Source organism: Orbicella faveolata, unplaced genomic scaffold, assembly GCF_042242905.1.
Source record: "Orbicella faveolata isolate gen_17 unplaced genomic scaffold, um_ofav_v1 contig_47, whole genome shotgun sequence".
Classification (NCBI taxonomy): Eukaryota; Metazoa; Cnidaria; class Anthozoa; order Scleractinia; family Merulinidae; genus Orbicella; species Orbicella faveolata.
This window is the reverse complement of record NW_028301577.1, coordinates 20,546,524-20,566,838: the sequence shown is the minus strand read 5'-3', so window position 1 is coordinate 20,566,838 and position 20,315 is coordinate 20,546,524. Positions and strand designations below refer to the sequence as shown.

The following is a 20,315-nucleotide window of genomic DNA, read 5'->3' as shown; positions in this document are numbered from 1 at the left end:
GTTTTCGAGTGAGGAACCGTGAGTCGAGAGCAAGTCTCTTTATCCGATCCCGTGCTATTGCTTAGTTCCAGTTGATATTTCCGTCATTTTTCTGTTTTGTTTTTTGTTATTATTTTCTGATAACATTTTCTCATTGTTGGTTAGTATGGTGCACGCTTGCATCAAATTGCGTGAAACGAACGACGTTGGAGTCGAAATTGTCCCATCTTGACCTCAGGGCCTTTCGGGCTTTTAAACTGTGTAAATTTTGTTCTTTTCAATCAATCTTTTATCCTCTCAACACTTGTTGTTCACACAAGCGCGCTTTTTCCGCCACTAACCGAACTCTGGTAGGGCATCCTTGGGCAGTTTAGAGGACGTAGCATGTTCGAGCAGGGGAGGCTCTCGTCGGTAGTTTGGGAACGGTAAAAAACAGGTCAAGTCTGTATGTGCACGAAGTGACCCATCAGGCCCGGCCGGTGCTTATCCCGGTTTCTGTAGCATGAAGCAACTAGGGAGTATTTCTACTCCTCCCTGGATGGGATGCTAGTCCGTCGCAGGGTTACCCCCAGCATTAAATTCGCCGTCACCCATTTATACCCCTGGGAGGCGGTGGAGAGAGGCCGGCACGGCGAGAGTAAAGTGTCTTGCCCAAGAACACAACACAATGTCCCAGGCCAGCGGCCCGTTTTTCGAAGGTCCCGAAAAGTTTTCGCACCCGGAGAGCCGTAGCGAAATCTCAAACCTTCTGATTAGAGAACTGTTTTATTTACGTATTCTTAATAAGAAGAGAGGTTCTCTTCATACAGAACGTTTCAGGTGTAATATACATCCTCTGTTTTAGATACAGATTAATTTAAAATTGCTTTGCGGACCCGAAAAGTTTCCGGGGCTTTCTAGAAACGCCCCTAGGGCTCTAACCCAGACCACTCGATCCGGAGGGGAGCTCACTAACCATGAGGCCACCGCGCCTCCACAGGTTGGGGACGAACGAAGGAAAAAAACCGTGGGGGACCCTCTTTCTACGGTTTATGTCCTGTCCTGCACAGGGGCTCTGCACTGGCTGCACACTCCTGCTGAATTGTACAAATGACACCTGTGATATTGTCAAAATCTCCTGTCCTCTGAAAGGATAACACTTTAGAATGGCGTCCCTCGTTTTCCGTTGTTTATTTTCCAACTGACTGAATATTTGTTTTTCGCTCCCATGCAGAACAACTAACAGACTTTTAAAAGCCAGCAGCCAGCGGCATGCCAAAAATAACAAACGCATGCGCATTGACAAGCGTCGTTCACGCGCGCAACTTTTGTCTTCAGCGTCTGTAGTAACGAAATTCGGTTAACATTTATTTTGAGCTACTTTCCTCGAGGATAAGTTTCGGACTCAAAGATCATCAGGGAAAAATCTTTTATCTGGAGAAGAGTGAGAAGTGGTTTGGGGCGCGTAGTCAACACCAAGGCGAGGGTTTGTTGTCATTTGTGCGATCACGACGTCTGCGTTCGATCAGTGATTCGATCGAACCGAATTTTGATTGAAATCGAACGTTTTTCGTTGATCAATGGATCGATTTGGTGGATCACTTCCCGTGAAAGGATACAGTGGCGAAATGGCTGGAAAAAAGCGAGTTCAACTCCCAGTAGACCTTGGAAAAGGTAGGTAGACGTCTTGTGTTTATGTTTAGCTTATAATTATAGAACTCCAGGTGTCCATGTTGAACTCTACTCAAGCGTCAAATTCAACTTTCTTTTAATTTTCAATCGTGAAAAATTACATTTCAATTAAACTTAAATACCTTTCTCTCCTCAACAAAAGGTGCATTAATAATTTGTACATAAATACGTTCTCTGTGAATTAACCTGTTTGCCAAACAGGACACTGGATATAAAATAATCAAGAACTAAAGTAAGCTTATTCTATTGAGGTCGAAAACAGTTTGTTTCATCAATTCCAGAGTGCGAACACTGAATGAACTTGTCACTTCAAATTTCAATAGCAGTTTTGAAGGATTTTTAGGTTTAAGTTTGATTTTAAGTGAATTTTACAGATACAAGTTAAAATTTCTAATTGCGCGCGGGAACTTAAACTCTTGAGATTGGTTTGAAAATGACCCGGCATACTTCATCACCAATAAGTAATAATCTATGTTTAAAACTGAAATCAATGAACAATTAATGGCACGTGCAAGTATTTCTATGAAGCAAAAAATATTGGCCATTGAGCATCTATGGTTGAATTTACTGCTACTTTTTCAAAATATTTTTTGAAGCCAGTGTTGTACATTATAATCATGATCTACGGTATTGTGATTGCCAAATACAGTTGAAGCTCGTTGTCTTGAACCCAATTAACATGATTTCACATCACTTTTGGCTCTAAATACTTTTTCACCCATTTACACTCTCCTCTTAGGTATCTAAATAGAACCCTCTGCTATCTTGAACTATTGTTTGCTTTCCTTGAGTGCAAGGTAATGCACTGTAGCCCAGTTTCCCAGGATCACACAGGGTTTTTGCTCTATTACAGTGTAACTCAGGGTTTGAAAAAAGTGCCTTCTAGTCAGCCAGGACAAGTAGATTTTTCTACCGGGCAAGTAACTTTTCATTTCACTTGCCCAATGGGCAAGGGGCCCAGGCAAGTCATCTGCCAACAAGATAAAAAAACAAAGTGACTTACATATGAGACTTGCCCAGGGCAAGCAAAATTTGTGGGCTGTTTGTCCCATAACAATATAGAATTCAAGTGTTTTTGAGCCCTGTCACACACTTGCTCACTCAATCATCCTCTTTGTGCCTGTGAGGATACTGTTCCACCTCATTCTAACTTCATGTAGTCCAGCCCAGGTCTTTTTGGTTGGCCTCAACAGTTCTTCTCCTCATAATCTTCAGTCTGCCGTGCTTCTCTTGCCTTCAGCGGTCCAGATGAGAGCAACTCAACAGTTGGCAGTCGAGAAATGCATAGCCACAGCTGCATTATCAATCTGAGACATGATCGATAATGGATCTCTGTAGATCTCAAGAGCAGCTGGAATTTTTTGGCCCCAACGTCAGTTAATTTGGTCTCGTAGAGTATGTGTTGTGTTTGTTAAGAGGGGCTACATGTACATGCAATTTTGACACATGTTTGTTTTCCTTCACATCTACATTATAGGTCATAGTTCATATGATTCAAGTAATTTATTCCACAGCACGCCCAAAACAAAGGTGAGAAATTATTTCTTTTTATAGAGTAATTTTAGAGGATTTGTTACCAACAGCAAACTTTACATTTATTTTAAACACAGGTAGCATGATAAATATTTCAGCTCCCTGCAGTGTGGCAAAGACATGGCGTACATGTAGTAGACCTCTCTAACTGCTTTGATTCACGTTTTGCTGAACAGATGCAATTAATTTTATCTTTTTGCAATTTCAGCCCATATCTTCATCTTTCTCTTCAACATCACCAAGTATTTACAAACCCAGAACAAGCAACACAAGCTACCAGACAGGTGTTAGTCCATCCCGTGTCCAGCGGAGTAAATCTCCATTGCGTAGCACAAGTCCTGTCCGTCGACCAGTAAGTCCTAGTATACACAGAGCAACAAGTCCAAGACTACACAACAGCTCCCTCTCTCCTACCAGTAAACAGGTTGGTTTATGGATTTACATTTTCCCAGAGCAAGTCAATGGTTTATTAATATTTGTGGAGGGTGCTGCATCTTTCAATACTGTGCAAACTCTGCATGTTCATAGGGGAATATTTTTTGCTGTTGTCAATTATCCCAGCAGCTTTCCCAGGAAACAAAATGTTCACTTAGTGGGTTCAAAAGGCCATTTTTTTGGCTTGCAATGGGTTCATTTCAATCCATTTCGTTTGTTTCTTTTTCAAGGGTCGTTGAATGTTTTCAAATTGATAATTGATGGAAGTGAAAAATGCAAGCATTACTAATATGTACATTTTTAACTTCTGAGTTCACATATTATTGAAGGTGGCTATTATTTAAGGCTAAAATAGCTCAAATGTAGGCCTGAGCAATTTGATGCATACATGTACATGTAGATGTGAGCTGGCAGGGCTGTCATCAAGTCCTGAGTCACCTGTAGTCTTGATCTCCACACTGGTGACAAACTTGTTATTTTATTGATATTTATATCACTAAACAGGCAAGTTCACCCGTAACATCAAGGGCCCATCAAGCATTCTCAGCTGTAGCAGGTATTGTGGGTTACGGTCCTTATTGACAGCCCTGGCTAGCATAAGATCGGAGTTTAAGTTGACCCACAGAGGTGCGAGACTCACAGGGCCCATCTAGGAAGAGCAACAAATGTGACTGAATAATCTCGTGCAAGGTAGTCACAACAGAAATTGGAGCTTAGTCATATTTAATTTTGTAATATGTTTTCAGCTCTCTGACGTTGACAGTGATACAATCCAAAGACAAAGGCGTGAACTTCAGTTACTTATAGGAGAACTCAAAGATAGAGACAGGTAATTATACTCTGAACTGGTTTATTATCCATTCTGACTTGCTCTTTTTTCATAAGCATACAATAACCATCACAGATTAAGAATAAAATAATGATGTGAACAGTGCCTGAACATAGTGCCATCCAGTTGTCCAGGACAAGTAAATTTTCCCTCTGGGCAAGAAGCCTTTCATTCTCACTTGCACAATGGGCAAAGGATCAGGCAAGATGTCTGTCAACTAAATCATTAAAAGAGCAAACTAAGACTTTTAATAACTTTAACTTTAATTTTAATATTACATTACATTGAACAAGACTTAACCAGGGCAAGCAAAATTTGAGAGCAGTTTGTCCCAAGGGCAAGCTGAAATTCATGCCAAGTTTTTTTTTGAGCCCCTTGTGAAATAAATTATGCATGATGTGTTAATAATCTCTATTTGTCTATTTCAAATAGAGAATTAAATGATATGGTACAAGCCCATCAAAAACAGATTGTAGCATGGGAAGAGGACAGGCAGAGGGTGAGTAGCATTAAACATATTACATACACTGTAAGTTACAGTTTTATCGCTGGTTAGTACTTCATGTTGTAAGTATGCACTTTTAAAAGCTTTTTCTGAATTAGGGGAGCTTGATGTCTCATCTGTACTGGAAGTTAAATAATAACTGATCTGCCTCTATTAGTATTAATTTTCTCAACTTCAATTGAAAGTTTGTTTTAATTGAAGTTGAGAAAATTAATACTAATAGAGGCAGATCAGTTACTATTTAACTTCCAGTACAGATGAGACATCAATTAAGCTCCTCTAATTCAGTTTGTGTGCTCAGACTATAAATTGTTGATATACATTTGGGCTGACTTTTAAAATTTCCTTTTGGTGTAGGTGTTTGCTCTTGAGAAAAGATCCTCTAGGCTTGAAAGTAAGTGAGACTTATTTTTACGGCTAGTACATACCTAAAATACATGTACTGTATGTGGAAGATGCTATTATAATTATCTCCTCAGAGCTTTATTATCTAGCTCTCTGCATGCACTGCAGGCCTATGACGAGGGAGCATCATAGGCCTGCAGTGCGTGCAGAGAGCTAGATAATAAAGCTCTGAGGAGATAAATTATGCCGTAATCTATGTTGGGAGGTTGAGGGAGCGAGACATTTTGAACACAGCACCTCTCTCTCGCCAGGAGTGACAATAAGTTGACAAATGAACTGTCCTGCAACAGGAAACTTGCAAAAATGCTGTGTGACCTTTTTGTTCCAGAGCTGGTGGCCTAAAATTGCCTGGTTTAATAAGCAGGGCTGTCATTAACTTTTGAGTCTCCTATACCCTTGTTCTGCACACCTGTAGCAAACTTGTTACTTTGTGGATGAATTCTATCAACAACAGGCAATTTCACCCATACCATGAAGGGAAATTCCAGCATACTCAGCATTAACAGGTGTTAAGGGTTACGGCCCTTAATGACAGCCCTGATAAGCACATTAACACTGGTTAGAGCAGTCCAACATGTGGCTTTTTTGTGAAGGTTTTTTTACAGTACTTATTTCAAGAGCAAAATTTGATTCATGATATACTTTTTTACAACAGGTGAACTTAAAAGTAGAAATGAACAATTGAAAGGAATGCAAGCAAGGTAATTTTTATTATTATACTCATAATGTAATCATTACATATTTTTACATTCAGTGTAGTTGGTAGTTTCAAAGTGTGTCCTACAGTTTATATATCAGAGTCAACATTTAATTCTGTTGTGAATAGAGGCATTTAACACCAGGGTTTTCACATTAATGGCAAATGGCGAACAGCAGTTTCAGGTTAGGTGTTTGACATTTATATGTTAGTCCTCTCCCAGTTTAGCTACAAAAGCATGTCACAACAGTTATTTCACTTGAAGAGGCCACCATGTTTAATTTCCGGGCAACAGCAGTGTATGATTTTCACTCATTTGCTAAAAATTACAATGTTACTAAACTTGACCCTAAAAGGACTGGTTTACTGATTACATAACTTTCTTATTAGTATGTGGCATAAACAGAAATTCAGGACAAAAAAGGACTGCTAGGGCTTAATTGGTCTATTTACTTCTCGAGGCTTGCTCGTTGTCTTTCCGCTGAAAACTGTGCTGCTATATATCAGTTTAATGAGTTACATAATGTGCATGTACAGTTGTACTGTGGACCCCTGGCACAGTAATATTGAATATTTACATGTAGTTGATATTACATGATTGTGTAAGTTTGACCTCTGACCTTGAAATTCCCTGATGTAAATTTGTATCACAGCTACATTTACATGTACATCATAGCATGACTATGTAACTACCGCATACATGTATGTTACTGATGTGAAGCTAACTCTGTCTTAAGGCTAAAGGCTTCAGAAACAGAAGAAAAGAACAAAGGCAAAGAACTGGAAGATACTCAGGTATAGAACTGAGGATAGAGCAGATTTTGCTCTCAGTCATAAAGTACAATATTATAGATTTAAACCAATTTGCCATTCTCTTTTTGTCTATAGCTCCAACTTCAACAAGTTTCTGAGCATGCAAATACTTCACTTCACCAAGTGCAGGAACTTGAAGTAAGTTTTCTGTTTATTCTTGTATGTAGTTCTTAAAGAATAATGATTTGGCCTGGGTCATTTGAGTTTTCAGAGGCTCTCAATATTTGCTTTGAACAATCCTTTCTGTACTTGTATGATTTACCTTTATAGTCGTTGCCAACAGATGCAATGTTATTGATTCCTGTTATTCTTAGGAGAAGAATAGTGCTTTAACGTCATCCATGAGAGAGTTATCAAACACAATAGGACAGCTTCAAGCCAGAGAGCAGGAACTTTTAACAAAACTTAAACTTAAGGTATGTTACAAAGTATGTGCTATTTTTCCTAAGGTGTGGCCTTGTCATCATATCAAAGAACTTGATCATGTTTATGTACTTGCACTGAAAAGTTTATTATAGTTCAGTGGCACATCTAGGGGAAGGCCTGGGGGACCCAGCCCCCCTTATTTTGGGTAAAAAAAGAAGAAATCACAGAAGGACGAAAAGCCAGCAGGGCAAGCAAAACACTCCCCTCCCCCCCCCCCCCTCCCCCCCCCACCCTGGTTCAAGTTCTGGACCGCCACTGTAGTTTCACCTTGCCCAAAGAGCAAGCTTGTAGAACACAGCAATACTGGATCAAACTATATAAGCATTTTTTTTTTTATTCTTGAAAATAATGTAGACTTTTCTTTTGTGTCTTTTAAGGATAACGACATCATGGAAGCAAATGTAAGCTTAGGGGAATTACAGCAAAAGATAAAACGACTTGAAGGCCTGTGTCAGGTAAGTGCCAGTAATTTGTACAATGAAGTAAACAAACCTACATACTCAAGAAATAAAACTGTACATTGATTGTGTTAATTTTATGAAAGTTCTCTGCAAGATTGATGTTTAAAATTTCATATGCCATTATTGCATGACTATGGCATTTCGATTGGTCATGGATTGACCTGCAGCTGATTGCGTGCATTCTGGCGTGTGCCTGAACTCTCCCTTTGTCCACTTGGATTCAGATTCTGCATGTATGTACATGTAGGGTAGGAAAGGGGAAAGAAGATCATTCTACATGCTTAGTTCACGTTCCACACTCCCCTGCGTGTGTCATGCTCACGTAGGCCACAGGTTCAAATCTCGTTGAAGCTCTGAACTATTTTTCCGGGCTTTATTTGCAATTGCTTGAATTGCAATTACAACTGTGCTGGTCGCATCTTCATTTTATTCATGCTCGTTTATGGCACTTTGTGCAATGTCCCACTACCCCGCCTGTTCTAGAAACTAGTTTGTTAGAGTTCATAAACCATTACCACCAAGTCAACAACAACAACAAGTCACTTCAACTGCATGACCAAACATTTTTACAGATTGCAAATAAGGATACAAATTTTCAGTACAAGAAACTACATGGTTTTGAGTAAGTAATATGTTAAAAGGTAACCGGTGACAGAGAAATACGGTCTATTGACAACTCTTTTTCTGCAGGAATTAAGAAAAACTGAAAGCTCATTGAGGACAGAAAGAGACCAGTGGAGAGACCAGGCGACAGCGAATAAACATGAAGTAGAAAAACTTAGAGGTACTTTTAACTGGACAGCTTTTTTTTTGGCAGTTTGAAAATTTGGATTTTTAAAAAAAAAAATGTGCATACACGTTGTACTTGACAGTTTTGTTGTTTCTTTGTGTTTTCGTTCAGGTGATATTAGTAAACAGTTTAGTGATGCAGACGAGGTTCAAGCGGAATTAGCAAAGGTAAAATTCTCATAACTAACCGTCAGAACTGAACGAAATAATTCTTTCAATTCAGGGGCCCGTTTCTCGAAAGCCCCGGAAACTTTTCGGGCCCGTAAAGCCATAGCAAAATCTAGAACCTTACGATTACAGAGCTGTTTTATTCACATATTCTTAATATGATTTTGCTATGGCTTTCTGGGCCCGAAAGGTTTCTGGGGCTTTCGAGAAACGGGCCCCAGGGCCAGGTTTTTCAAGCTAACGAGGATAAGCGGGAGTTTTGATGTCACTATTTTTGTGACTTTTCGGTGAGATTTTTTGTTTATATTGTTTGTCCTTCAGTTTTGAGTTTTAAATAATCTCAAACTACGCAAAATATATGCAGTGAAAAAATTTATACAACAAAAAACAATACTTGGTAAATGTTAATCCTGGGTTAGCGTTAACCGGCTTTCAAACAACTCGACCTAGGCTGTTTGGCACACACACAAGGCGGATTGTAGGGGATTATTAAACAAAGCACTTGAAGATAAGAAGGAGGCCGGAGCAGACTGATTTAGTTTACTAAACGAATGAAAGTTTACCATCACATCATTTTCTTATTTTAATGACTGTATCAGACACCTTGAGTAAAAACGTACTCTGGTTAAGAGTTTTAAAACGTAAGCTTTCGGATTCTAGTCTAAAGCCTTCAAAATCTAAAATGTCAAAGTATCAAACGTGAATGTAATGTTTGGTTTTCCTTACCTCATTTCAGACAAAACAGGAGATTTTAGTCTTGCAAAAAGAGCTCTTTTTATCAGGTAAGAAGAGAAATTCCTATCTTAAAAGTCATAAGATCTTTTCAGTTATGTTATAACGGATTGAATCGGAAACACAATGCCAAAAGTTGATTTATTGCAGTTTTTTTTATAATAGCATTACATATTTGTTCTTCTTGAGGTGAGAGAGAAAAGAGGAAAGATCAGCTACTTGATTTACAAAAGTCAAAACAAGAAAGAACAGATTCAGAGCTTCAAAACCTTCGACAGGTATGTACATACATGCACAGTGATCTTTCCCAAAGTATTATAGTCTCGACATTCTTCCTTCCTTATAAGAAAGGTTGTTATAAAATGAAGTGTAATGAAGATAGTGCTCATAATATTCGCGCGCAAAAAGTGGAAAGGCAAGGACGTTGCCAGGTCGTCCGGGGGAACTCGGATGAGGGTGCTTCTCGGAAATTTTTTAAGATACCAACATCCTGTTTTGTACGTATGGCTTGAAATGTTTTTCACCCCTTAGCCCCGGCCAAACGATCGCAACATACTGCAACATTGTTGGGCGCAATATGTTGCGTTGACATGTTGTGATCGTTTGGCCGGGGCTTAAAGAGGTATCAATTATAAAACAACAAATTATCTCGTGTCATATTTTCTTCGGCTCGATACCCTAAAAAGTTCCGCAAAAGCTCCTGCTGTGGACGTTTTGAGGCTGAAAACCCCACGAGGTAACAAAACCGCGTTTTTAACCCCTAAAAGGTACGGCGAGCTCCCATGTCCGTTTTATAGGGGAGGGAGAATGATCGTCCTGACATTTTCTTTTTTCCACTTCCCTTCCAGTGTGATAGGCCTGGACCAAGCTAATATAATAAAACACCATTTGTAGCAACGCATTGTCTTAATGTTGAATTTCTCTTGGCAGATCTGTGAACGACAACAACGCGACATTTCCTACATGCAGCTCCAGTTACAAAGTTCTCATGATATGTTATCCAAACATGTCACGGAGCCTGAGTAAGTTGTAGTTTTCCATCGAATTGTTTTGTTAGTGAAAAGTTTTTTTTTTGTTTTAATTTCTGTTCAGTGTGGCCGTCTGTATTTCTTCAAGTTCCTTGTAATGAAACTGGGTCCGTGTGAAGACGTCAATCACGATTAGCATTGATAATGTAACAGAGATGCAAACTTTCAAGTACGATCCAAGTTTTGCGATAAAGTGGAAATGGCTAATTTGCGTTCAGGAAATAGCAGTAAGTTCTGAAAAGGAGAAAAAAAAAGACAAACGAGTAAGATTTTGCTCCTGGACATTTTCAGCCACTGTGACTTTAGTTTTCAGGTGGAGATAAACAAAGCTATAAAAAGTTTGTTTGTAAATTTCAATTGTTAAGTTCTCCTGTCTCTGGTGCAAGAACTGAACATGGTAAGCTAAGGAAAGCACAAGCTGGTAACAATATTTCATTTATTTGCTAAATTCAATTCACTTTTTTTGTGCAGTAAAATCTCAGAGGTGGAGTCTAATCCTCCAGATGAGGAGAAGAAAGCTATCAACAGCTTTTACGATGCGACAAGTTACAATCTCAACGGCGATTACTTCGACAGCCAGGTGAGTATCCAAAATCTCTTCTCCACAGAGGCGTCTGTTTTTGGCTCGTACAAGCGAGTGTCGAGAGACAGAAAAGGGAAATACAATGCGCGCGGTGATTCTCTCGGGAACCTCTGCGGAGAGATTAAACATTTTTTTTAATAATCAGTTTCTCTTTGAGAGTTCAAAACAGCTCATACTCGAATTCAGTTCTCCTTATAATAAAGTTGAATCACTATTTAAATCCTATTTGACTTGGCTTTCCTTGGCAACAAAAGAAAGTGACCACGTTTTGATGTGGTAACAAGGCGGGCTTTTTCAAGCACACAGCCGACTTTGGCGCGAAATTTCAAACGCGATAAACAACTGATCAGAAATCCCAGATTTTTGTAGAACTACGTCATAAGCGCGGGAAAGACCCACCTGTGTACTTGGGCTACCCCAGTAAGTGTGCAAATCTTGACTTGTAGAAATCTTTATACTTTCCTAGGACGAAGCATCAACCAGATCAATGGATTATGACGGTATGTTGATTTTTCATTTTTTGTGGCGGCATTGGTCCTGGAAAAATAATGCGGTGAAAAGCATTACACGCGAAAAAGGGTGAAATGGTCTTTGCTGATAGAGAGATTATTTCAGAATGACAAATTTAGCAACAGACCTTTTCAGTAGCCTGTGACAGACTTCAATTTTCTCCTACTGTGCACAAGAGTGAAATTTGATGTCAGCTCTTTGACTTGCATTGTTTGTGAAAAATGCAATAAGGATTTCTTTAGGCGTTCTGTTTGTTTGGTTAACTGCAAACTAAGTTGTTACACATGCAATCGTTGGCTCTGACAGGTTTGGAATTCCGACTGAAAGTTGTCAAAACTTACTGTTACATGTATCTCTACTAAGCTTAGCCTAGGAACGCTTACGTATTTCCGGCTATCGCTTGTCTCCTGCCGAAGACAAGTGACATTCGGAAATACGTCTGTGTTCGTAGGCTATACTAACCTGGAAGTGGAACGGTTCTGATGACTGTGAGTAACTACTGCACTGTTTTTTTTTCCCTTGTAGGTCCGATAGTTTCTAAGGGAGTTGATGGCGATCTGTCTGCCTATATTCCCGGTAAGAAAACGAACAAGTTTTGCTACAAATTTTGCGTTGTCTGTTGCCTGTGATTGCTTTGCTTGGCTAATAAGGGGCATCCCTACTACGTCATTTCAGGAGGTGGTGGAGTGTCCGCCCTTTCCATGCACGCCACAGCCGGAAGTGACTTGACTGATGACTTTGACAACCTATCTCACGATCCATTGCAGTCCGCAATGACTTCAGACAGAGGCTTCGCAAGCTCCAATGTAGAAACGTTCTTGCCACCAAGGTGAAATAAAGTTTTGCAATTTACGATTTACCGCAGGGAATATTTAATACTGTTTTTTCGGGCTAAATCGTCTTGACTGGCACCTGTCATCTGCAGTTGTTTTGACTGTATATTCAGAAACTTGAAAACTAGAAGAAAGTCATCGTTTAGGCTTTGTTTGGTCTAGGCGAGTATCAGTATCTTCTTCGTTCGCTAGGAAAATTTATAGGAAATGTCCCGACAAAGTGAGATGGTACATTATCATCTTTCAATAGATAAATTAGTTTAGTACGGTAGAAATATATGTTAAACACGTCTAATAAGCAAGGATGGCTTACATTGGGAATGATTGAGGTGGACAGCAAACCAAGTCTAGTGAGACTAAGTTCCTTTGAGTTTAACTAGCTCGCGAACAAGCTCACTTAGCAGTCCTTGGAGAAACGGGAGTGTAGAGTAGAGGGAAGGAGAGCTCCCCCCTCCCAACCACCTATTCTGGGAGAGTTTGCTTTTAGACTAGACTTAAACAGGTTTTACCTTGTTGTCCTTCAGAAATCCATCTTACTTCAGCACTCCCAACACACGAACCGACATGTACCCACCGATAGGCAACATGTCAATCACGAGCGCCAGGACAGAGGACCACACTAGCTTTTTACCTTTCTCGGCTGGTAGGCCTGTGGAGTTGAATTCCGCGACAACGTCAAGGCCTGGGGATGCGTTTTCTCCTTATTCAGCTGGTATGTCTGTGACGAAGTCGTCACCGCCTAAGGTGAGTGTTGCGTGACAGATTTAGAAGGTTTCAACGGTTGGACGTAGAAATACTGGCGTTTTTGCCGCAAAATGAAACAAGCGATAAAAAACGGTTGTTTTTTACAGCTCGGAAACTTATCTTGACTTATTCAGATAGAATGAAATTTTCACAATGAGACACCAGTGTGAAACAGCTCTCTTTTCTTGCGGTCGTATTCCCGGCTCTGTGTATTGACTGAATCCGCGATTTTGGTCAGAGGAGTTGCTCAGCAGCAGCATGGCAGGTCGCTAATGGCAACTAGCAGATTTTGCAACGTTCGAACTTTACTTCATTAGGGAGGGTAAAACGCTGTGGGTGGTTGCAACTGGACCTATCTTCAACGACCAGTTTTCCAAAATAACAAAAGTTTCCAAGTCAAATTGCTATATTTGGAACCTCTTGTAAGTGACCACCTCTCGTGAGCGACCGCGATAATAAGATAATAAGGTGTTGTAACGTTATCACATTCCTGGGTAGTACAAGAGACGGAAATTTCACAATGGGAAGTACCGCATTTTTCTCGAAATTTACTTTTCACAGGAATAAAGCATTTAAAACATGGAGTAAGTCTCTTTAGTTACCATATGCTAATGAGGCTAAATTTTGACCCAGTATGGTCTAAGCTCTCGTAAGCGACCACCTAGGCTTGACATATTGGGTGGCCGCTTACAGGAGGTTCAACTGTACTCCAACTTATTCTCGTTACCTGTTTGGATGTATGTCACTTAACATGTTAAAGAGAAGTCAGGATTTGAAAAGTTTTATATGTTACACATAACTACTAACGTGACTCACCAACATAATACTATAGATAGGACTCATAATACACTAACACAAGTTCCGATAACTTGCGTGACAGGGCTGCCCTGCCCCTTGGAAAGTTAAGTGAACTCGTCTTTTCTTTCTCCTCTTTTTCGTTCTTACCCCAGGCGGAGGGGGACAGTTCACCGACCAGTAAACTTCATCGTCTGCTGGCGGAGTCTCGTCAAATGGTTCAAAACCTCGAACAATCTTCCACCTTCTCTCTGACCGGAAGTCCTAAGCAGGTTAGCTATCGTGTCACGCCATACCACCTCAGAAAAAAACGTTCCTTGCATTATTTTTCTGTCGGTCTTTTGTTAAGACTCGTGCATTCGTGTTATAATAGTCACAGCGTGAATACCGCAACGATAACAGTAACATTTATAGTAACTCCAGACCGTTCTCTTTAATGCTTCAACCAGTAATTACTATCTTCCTTTGTAATCTTCTTTCTAATTATTTAGTCCTTATGCCACAAAACATGTAGCATAAAAGAATGATAACTAGAGAGGACATCCTTAGAGCATGAGTAAGTTAGTCGCCTGAACGATAGACTTTGGGTGCTGCCTGGGGGCAAGTAAATGATGATTTTTGTTTTTCTCGATACATGTCTTCTCCATGACGTATTGATATTTAGGGAGAAATTTCATGTTCGTTATACTCGGGGTGGATTTTATAATTGCCCGTGGATGATTCAAACGACCGGAGTCCCGGGTTGGCTCTGTGGCGATGAGTCAACGAATCTTTAATGTAACCGACCTGTTTCTGTTTCCGTTTTTGTGTAGGACTCTACAGTTCCTACAAGTGACCAGTACACACCGCCACAAAGACATCTGGCAAGTCCTCTACAATCACGTCCCCTTCATACGTCCGCCGAATGAAAAGTACGTGTGAGTTATTTCCATTCTAATTCTGTAGTGCGCCCTGTGTGGTGAACTTTAAATTGCATAATAGACGTTGCTGGCTGAGATTCCTGTTGTCATGATGTGACCAGACCTTGAGTGGAACCTACTACGCAAGGAGTTTGCTAGAAAACATTACACAAACCACAGCGGTCAACCAAAAGCGGCAAAAGCGGCAAAAGCGGCAAAAGTGTTGTCTAACAAATAATCTGGCTATATGTAAGATCATTATTCAATGGTATGCGAAGAGGGCTATGTTACAGTGTCACATTTAGCACGCATCTTGAAAGTCCTATAGTTTGAAAATGAAAATTTATGGTCTTGAAGATCCGTGGAAAGTATAAGTTGGATCCTTAAAAAATCTTAAAATTTGAATGAAAAGGAAGAAGGGGGCCAAAGAGCTTGACGAAAAAAATTGTCCACTTAATGAAAGAACAAAACAAGACTTAGTCTTGAACGAGTTTGGCTATCTCTCCTCAGGGAGAATAGGGCCATGAACGAGTTTGGCACCAAAAAGTGCACAAACTCTCCACAATGTAGGTTTAGCTTTTGCACGCATTGCATGCCTATATTGGTATCTGAAAACAAATTCTTCTTTCGGCGGATTCGGACGTGTCCGGTAATACACAAAATTAAAAATGTTCCGTCGATCACCAACAAAACCCGGTATCAAACGTTTTTTCGCTTATTTAAGCATGTGTAACAAAATTTTCATTAATTTTCGTAGGAAGAGTCGTCACGACGTTCAACTGATCATTGCAGAGTCCAGCGTGTGACACAGCACCATTTATCCCATGCTATGTGCCAAGTTTGTGAAAAGACATGTTAACATCGATATTATTGGTTGACTTGACTTACTGCCATCTTGAATCACGCTTTCCATTGTTTTCCCGAGTGTTCTCGGGCACCTTCGTAACAAATTCGTATGATTGTCGGAAACCCGAGTGCTTGGTCAGGAGTCGATACTGCTCGATTCAAGATGGCTGCAAACAATTATCCCAGTGAATATAAATATTGTTTTTAAATAGATAGCTTAGCTTGAGTAACGCTTGTGTTTTAATCCGTACATAGAAAATGTTGGATAGAGACCAACCCTATTTTATTTTTGAGTTTACGACGCATCTCGTAAAAATCCATTCCTTTAAATTCACTTCCTCACGCGTAAATTAAAAGGAGCTCAGTCACGTTATTTGGAGTTATTTTGTAAACATACAAAATTACATTTAAGGGACCGTTCATTTTTTATGAGGGAGGGGGGGCTGGTGGGATTTGGGAACCACCATTTAAAAATCGCATGACCCCCCCTCAGCTTACCAATTTTTTGACATGACCCCCCCTTATAGCGGTCATTTTTTGGGCTGACCCCCCCCCCCAAAAAAAAAAATTGAACAAACAATATTTAGATTTCAACTTTTTAAATATTTCTCTATTATCCCCCTACTTCACGTTATCGTGCTCACTATGAAGACAATATTTACAATCTCTATACAAAAGAGAGCTGTTGTTTAAAAAACAAATCAAAAGAAAGAGAAGTCAATTTCGGATCTCCTAGTTATGGCTCGCCCTGAGCGTGTGGCATTTGGCCTCTCATTGGCATCTTCCTCATCTGAATTGATGAATGCAAGAATGACGTCACTTGAGTCATCTTCTCCCCCAGAGTCAATGGCATCACTGTCATACTCATCATTGTCACTTTCATCCGTTTCACTGCTGTCAGCACTTGCCCTGTTGTCATTTTGTGTCAATGTCCTGGCATTTCTCAGTGTTGGTTGGCCAGCTCTGAGAGGACTCTTCTGCTGCAAGCATGAATGTCTTACAATTGCCTTTACTTTCTCACTCTTGCTGCTTTTCAAATGCTGCTTCAGCCCGTGGTGGTGTGAGTACTTGTTTAGTTCTGGAACACGTAGCTTTTAAGCTTGGTTAGATCTTCGCACAACTCAGTCCAAGGATAATCCTCCTCCCTACTTAACTTTACCTTTTCTTCTGCTCTCTTTTTCCTTTTAAATTCCAGCACTTCAAGATGCTGAAGATAATCCACCACAAACTTCGATTTGACAATAAACTTATCTGCAAATAGAGCAACGCTCTCTGGGTCAGATAAAACCAGCCTGCCACTTCCATGCTCTTTCTTCTTTATATTGTTAATCCAATCGGGGAAAGAGCGCATTACTACATGAGCATCATGAAAGAGGCTCATTCCAAAATGCGCAATAATGGCGAAAGCGACGAGTCGTTTAAGAAAAGGTTTACAGCTGAACGATCCAGGCAGTTTGACATCTTACAAGCAAAAGAAGCAATTTTTCTAGGTGCGGATGGCTGTTCAGAAAGGGCGAGTGAGTTTTCCATGCAAGGGTACCAGTTGAAGCCCATCAAAGAGCACAGAGCAATGGTGGAAAAGTTGAATGTCATATTGAAAGATGTTAAGGAACACGATTCCACACTCTTTCAGTCCAATGGGCTTGCTTTAAAGCAGGGCGAAGAATTTGCCCACAGTTTTAATGTAAAACAGATGAAATGTACAGAAGCTAAGTTGACGAAGGTCACGTAAGACATGGAAGCACTAGAAAATAAGAAGAGCAATTATAACAGCATATTCAAAGGCATTCTCAAACAGCACATCAACAAAAGGAGAAGGAAAAAAGAAAACCGCAGAAAGTCAAATGAAAGAAAGAGGAAGCGGACTGAAAACAACGTCCAACGAGTTTATGGAATCTGTGTTGGAAACCCGCTAGGAAAAGATCTTCCACAATGCCTTGTGTACCCTCCTAGAACGGCCGTCCCGGAAGAGTGTCTTAAAGTTGAGGATGTTGCCACGTCGATGTTTAGAAGAGATGGGCCATACATAGCACAGCTCTTGGAAGGGAATTATTTCACCAATGCTGCAAGAAGCAGAATCACCACCAGCCTTGAGCGGGAAGTCAGAGATTATGTTTACACCTTCATGTACCCTGAAGAGTACACTCTGACGGAAAGCATTGCTGCTTCTTGCAGCATTGGTGAAAGAGACTCCCATAGCAGCACAAGCGACGACGAAGAACTCGACGACAGCAGAGATGAAGATGAGTGCCAGTGAAAGTTGCATTCGAAAATAACAGTGTTAAATACTTCTTTTCAGTAGCTACAAATGCTTTTTGTCGCCAAACGTTTTTTTAAAGCAGAAGGAAAGTTTGTAATAAATTTGTATCCTGCCTTCTATGTTTATTCTATAGCAATTTTTTTGATATTCAAACATTATGCCATTTTAAAGTTTTACTAAAATATTTCACGTGACCCCCCCCTTTTTCCCTTATTTTTTTGGGATGGCCCCCCCTCGAAAGCCATTTTTTTTCGCATGGCCCCCCCCCCCAAATCCCACCAGCCCCCCCCACCTTATAAAAAATGAACGGTCCCTAAATTGAAGGAAACCTGAAAATAATACTTAACTAAGTTTGAGAAACACAAAAGAGATAACAGAGACAGTATTAAACTATAAAGGAACAAGGATGGTTAAGGATGCTGAAGATTGACACGGATTACAAACGACGAACTTGAAAAATTTAAGCTAGACTTTTTAAAATGCGCAAACAGTGACGTAGCTCCTTTATTTAAGTTCTTCGTTGGTTTGACATTTTATTCTTTATCTTGCCTAAGAACAGCAGAAAACTAAGGTGTTCTTTAAGCTCCTCAAAGTTAAAATGTATGATTTCAGTAAGCGGCCATATATTTTTCTTAAACGAAGGCAAATGCGTTGATTTGAAAAAGTAAGCTGTACTTTCACGCCGGAATACCGCCTGATGTTTTTTCTCTTTATTCTGTGTTGGCTGAAGGTTGTGGTGAACACTCCAGTGTAAAAAATCCAAACTGTCTCTATAGTTGGTTAGAGGGGACGGGAAGTCTCTCTTGCGAAAAACTGCTGACAAGACGCCGTTTTTTTCTCGATTCGTCACTGTAATCTACGCCTCCGCCGTCCAAACCCTTTAAATCCGTATTCGCACGAATTTTAAGCGCATGAAGCCAATTCAATGAAAGAACCATTTCGTCACTTTAAATTCCCCATAAAATGTCTTTCATCTCTGCCAATATTTAATCAAAAACCCATCGTGGATCATTCTAGATTACTTACAATTCCCTCCACTGTAATATTGAAGCATTTTATTCTGTAGTTAGTTTCCATGATCATTTCATCTTTTTATTTTCATATAGGGTTTTTACTAGGTACAAATGATTGTAGGTAGATCTTCATATTTAATAGATAGTATTTAAATGATGTGAATGTAGACTTGTGTATGAACAATTGATTTATTTAATTCAGAATCCTGTGATCTGAACGAGTGAAATTGAATGGGAGAAAATGGATAATAAACTGTGAGAATTCTGAAAGTTGTGTTGAATATTGCTTTGTCCACACTACGCCGGAGAATTTTGAAAACGGCGTTTTCACTCTGAAAACGCGTCAAAAGTTTTCCGTCCACAGTACGCTGGAGAAAATTGAAAACGCAACGATCACCGGTCATTTTGGATTTGTGTTTGAGGAAAACTCGGGCAGGTAAATCACACGATTATCGCGATGTTATCGTTTTCGAAAAACTCCGCTTTAAAAGTGTTTTCCGTCCGTTTTTGAAAAGTCCTGTTTCCGTGGCGGATTAGTGTGGACGGTAGGCCTAACCGTAGAAATAAAACTGCGTTTTCAAATTCCCCCGGCGAAGTGTGGTCGGGGCCTTAAAGTGGTCTCGTTAATCGCTAATTTGTTATGAACGGAATAAAATTAAATGGTAAAGAAAATAAAGAAAATCAAGATTCTTATGGCTGGGTCCTCGGTGTTCAAGCGTGCTCGTAACGTTTTCTTTATTCTCGGAGTTTTCCAAGCAATATAAGTTAACGTGATAATTAAAAGTGAGAGGAAATTGTGACAAAGTTGCAGTCTCCATTTACTTCAATTAAAGAAGGATTTTCTTTAACTTGGTTGTGTTCTAGCACCTGTTTACTCATGTATTTTACGATTCGCGCGATTCGTCATATTTTGAAGACAGAAAAAACCGAGAAAAAGACGGCGGCGGCGAGGACGACTCCTTTTAGAAAATGTATTTATATCAATACTTCAGAATTTCACGTTCTTCAAGAAACTTGGTCATTTCACGTTGTTGATTTGCAAAGGACGGTTACCGGCGAAACGTAGAAAGGTGCATAATGAACGGTCGGCTTTGTTACCCTTTGAGAGGACAATAGGACAAACAACAGAATCAATGCCCCTAATACCATAATTACAACAGCTGCTAACAAGCAAAAGAATAACCAGCTTACGAGGGCTGCTACACTTCTTGTTCTGTTCATAAGCCCGTTGTTCAGTGACGTTCTCGCTGCCGTTCATTGCCGTCATGTTTTACGTAAGCTCTCTACTTTTTCCGCGTGAAAAGAAAGAGTCCACCTCTACACGGAGCCTATATTTTCATTACCTGTCCACTTGATATTAT

General features: G+C 40.0%; 1 protein-coding gene across 1 annotated transcript; it reads left to right on the top strand.

The window, feature by feature from the left end:
• Nucleotides 1–1,268: 1,268 nt before the first annotated feature.
• On the top strand, nucleotides 1,269–19,224 carry LOC110047646 (uncharacterized). The gene is made up of 24 exons (XM_020753399.2): nucleotides 1,269–1,632; nucleotides 3,128–3,180; nucleotides 3,392–3,607; nucleotides 4,365–4,447; nucleotides 4,880–4,946; nucleotides 5,310–5,346; nucleotides 6,013–6,058; nucleotides 6,792–6,849; nucleotides 6,943–7,005; nucleotides 7,182–7,283; nucleotides 7,671–7,748; nucleotides 8,445–8,538; nucleotides 8,656–8,711; nucleotides 9,448–9,493; nucleotides 9,633–9,721; nucleotides 10,374–10,465; nucleotides 10,943–11,051; nucleotides 11,521–11,554; nucleotides 12,090–12,140; nucleotides 12,240–12,393; nucleotides 12,922–13,141; nucleotides 14,092–14,208; nucleotides 14,749–14,847; nucleotides 15,593–19,224. The coding sequence occupies exons 1-23, from the start codon at nucleotides 1,539–1,541 to the stop codon at nucleotides 14,842–14,844; spliced, it is 2,055 nt and encodes a 684-aa protein (XP_020609058.2). The 5' UTR covers nucleotides 1,269–1,538; the 3' UTR covers nucleotides 14,845–14,847; nucleotides 15,593–19,224.
• Nucleotides 19,225–20,315: the final 1,091 nt, after the last annotated feature.

Bases quoted from the DNA above. Each gene is read 5' to 3' on its own strand.
- LOC110047646 (XM_020753399.2), top strand. From the start codon at position 1,539: ATGGATCGATTTGGTGGATCACTTCCCGTGAAAGGATACAGTGGCGAA. The intron at 3,181-3,391 runs GTGAGAAATTAT...TTGCAATTTCAG, and splicing joins ACAGCACGCCCAAAACAAAG to CCCATATCTTCATCTTTCTC. The intron at 7,749-8,444 runs GTAAGTGCCAGT...CTTTTTCTGCAG, and splicing joins GACTTGAAGGCCTGTGTCAG to GAATTAAGAAAAACTGAAAG.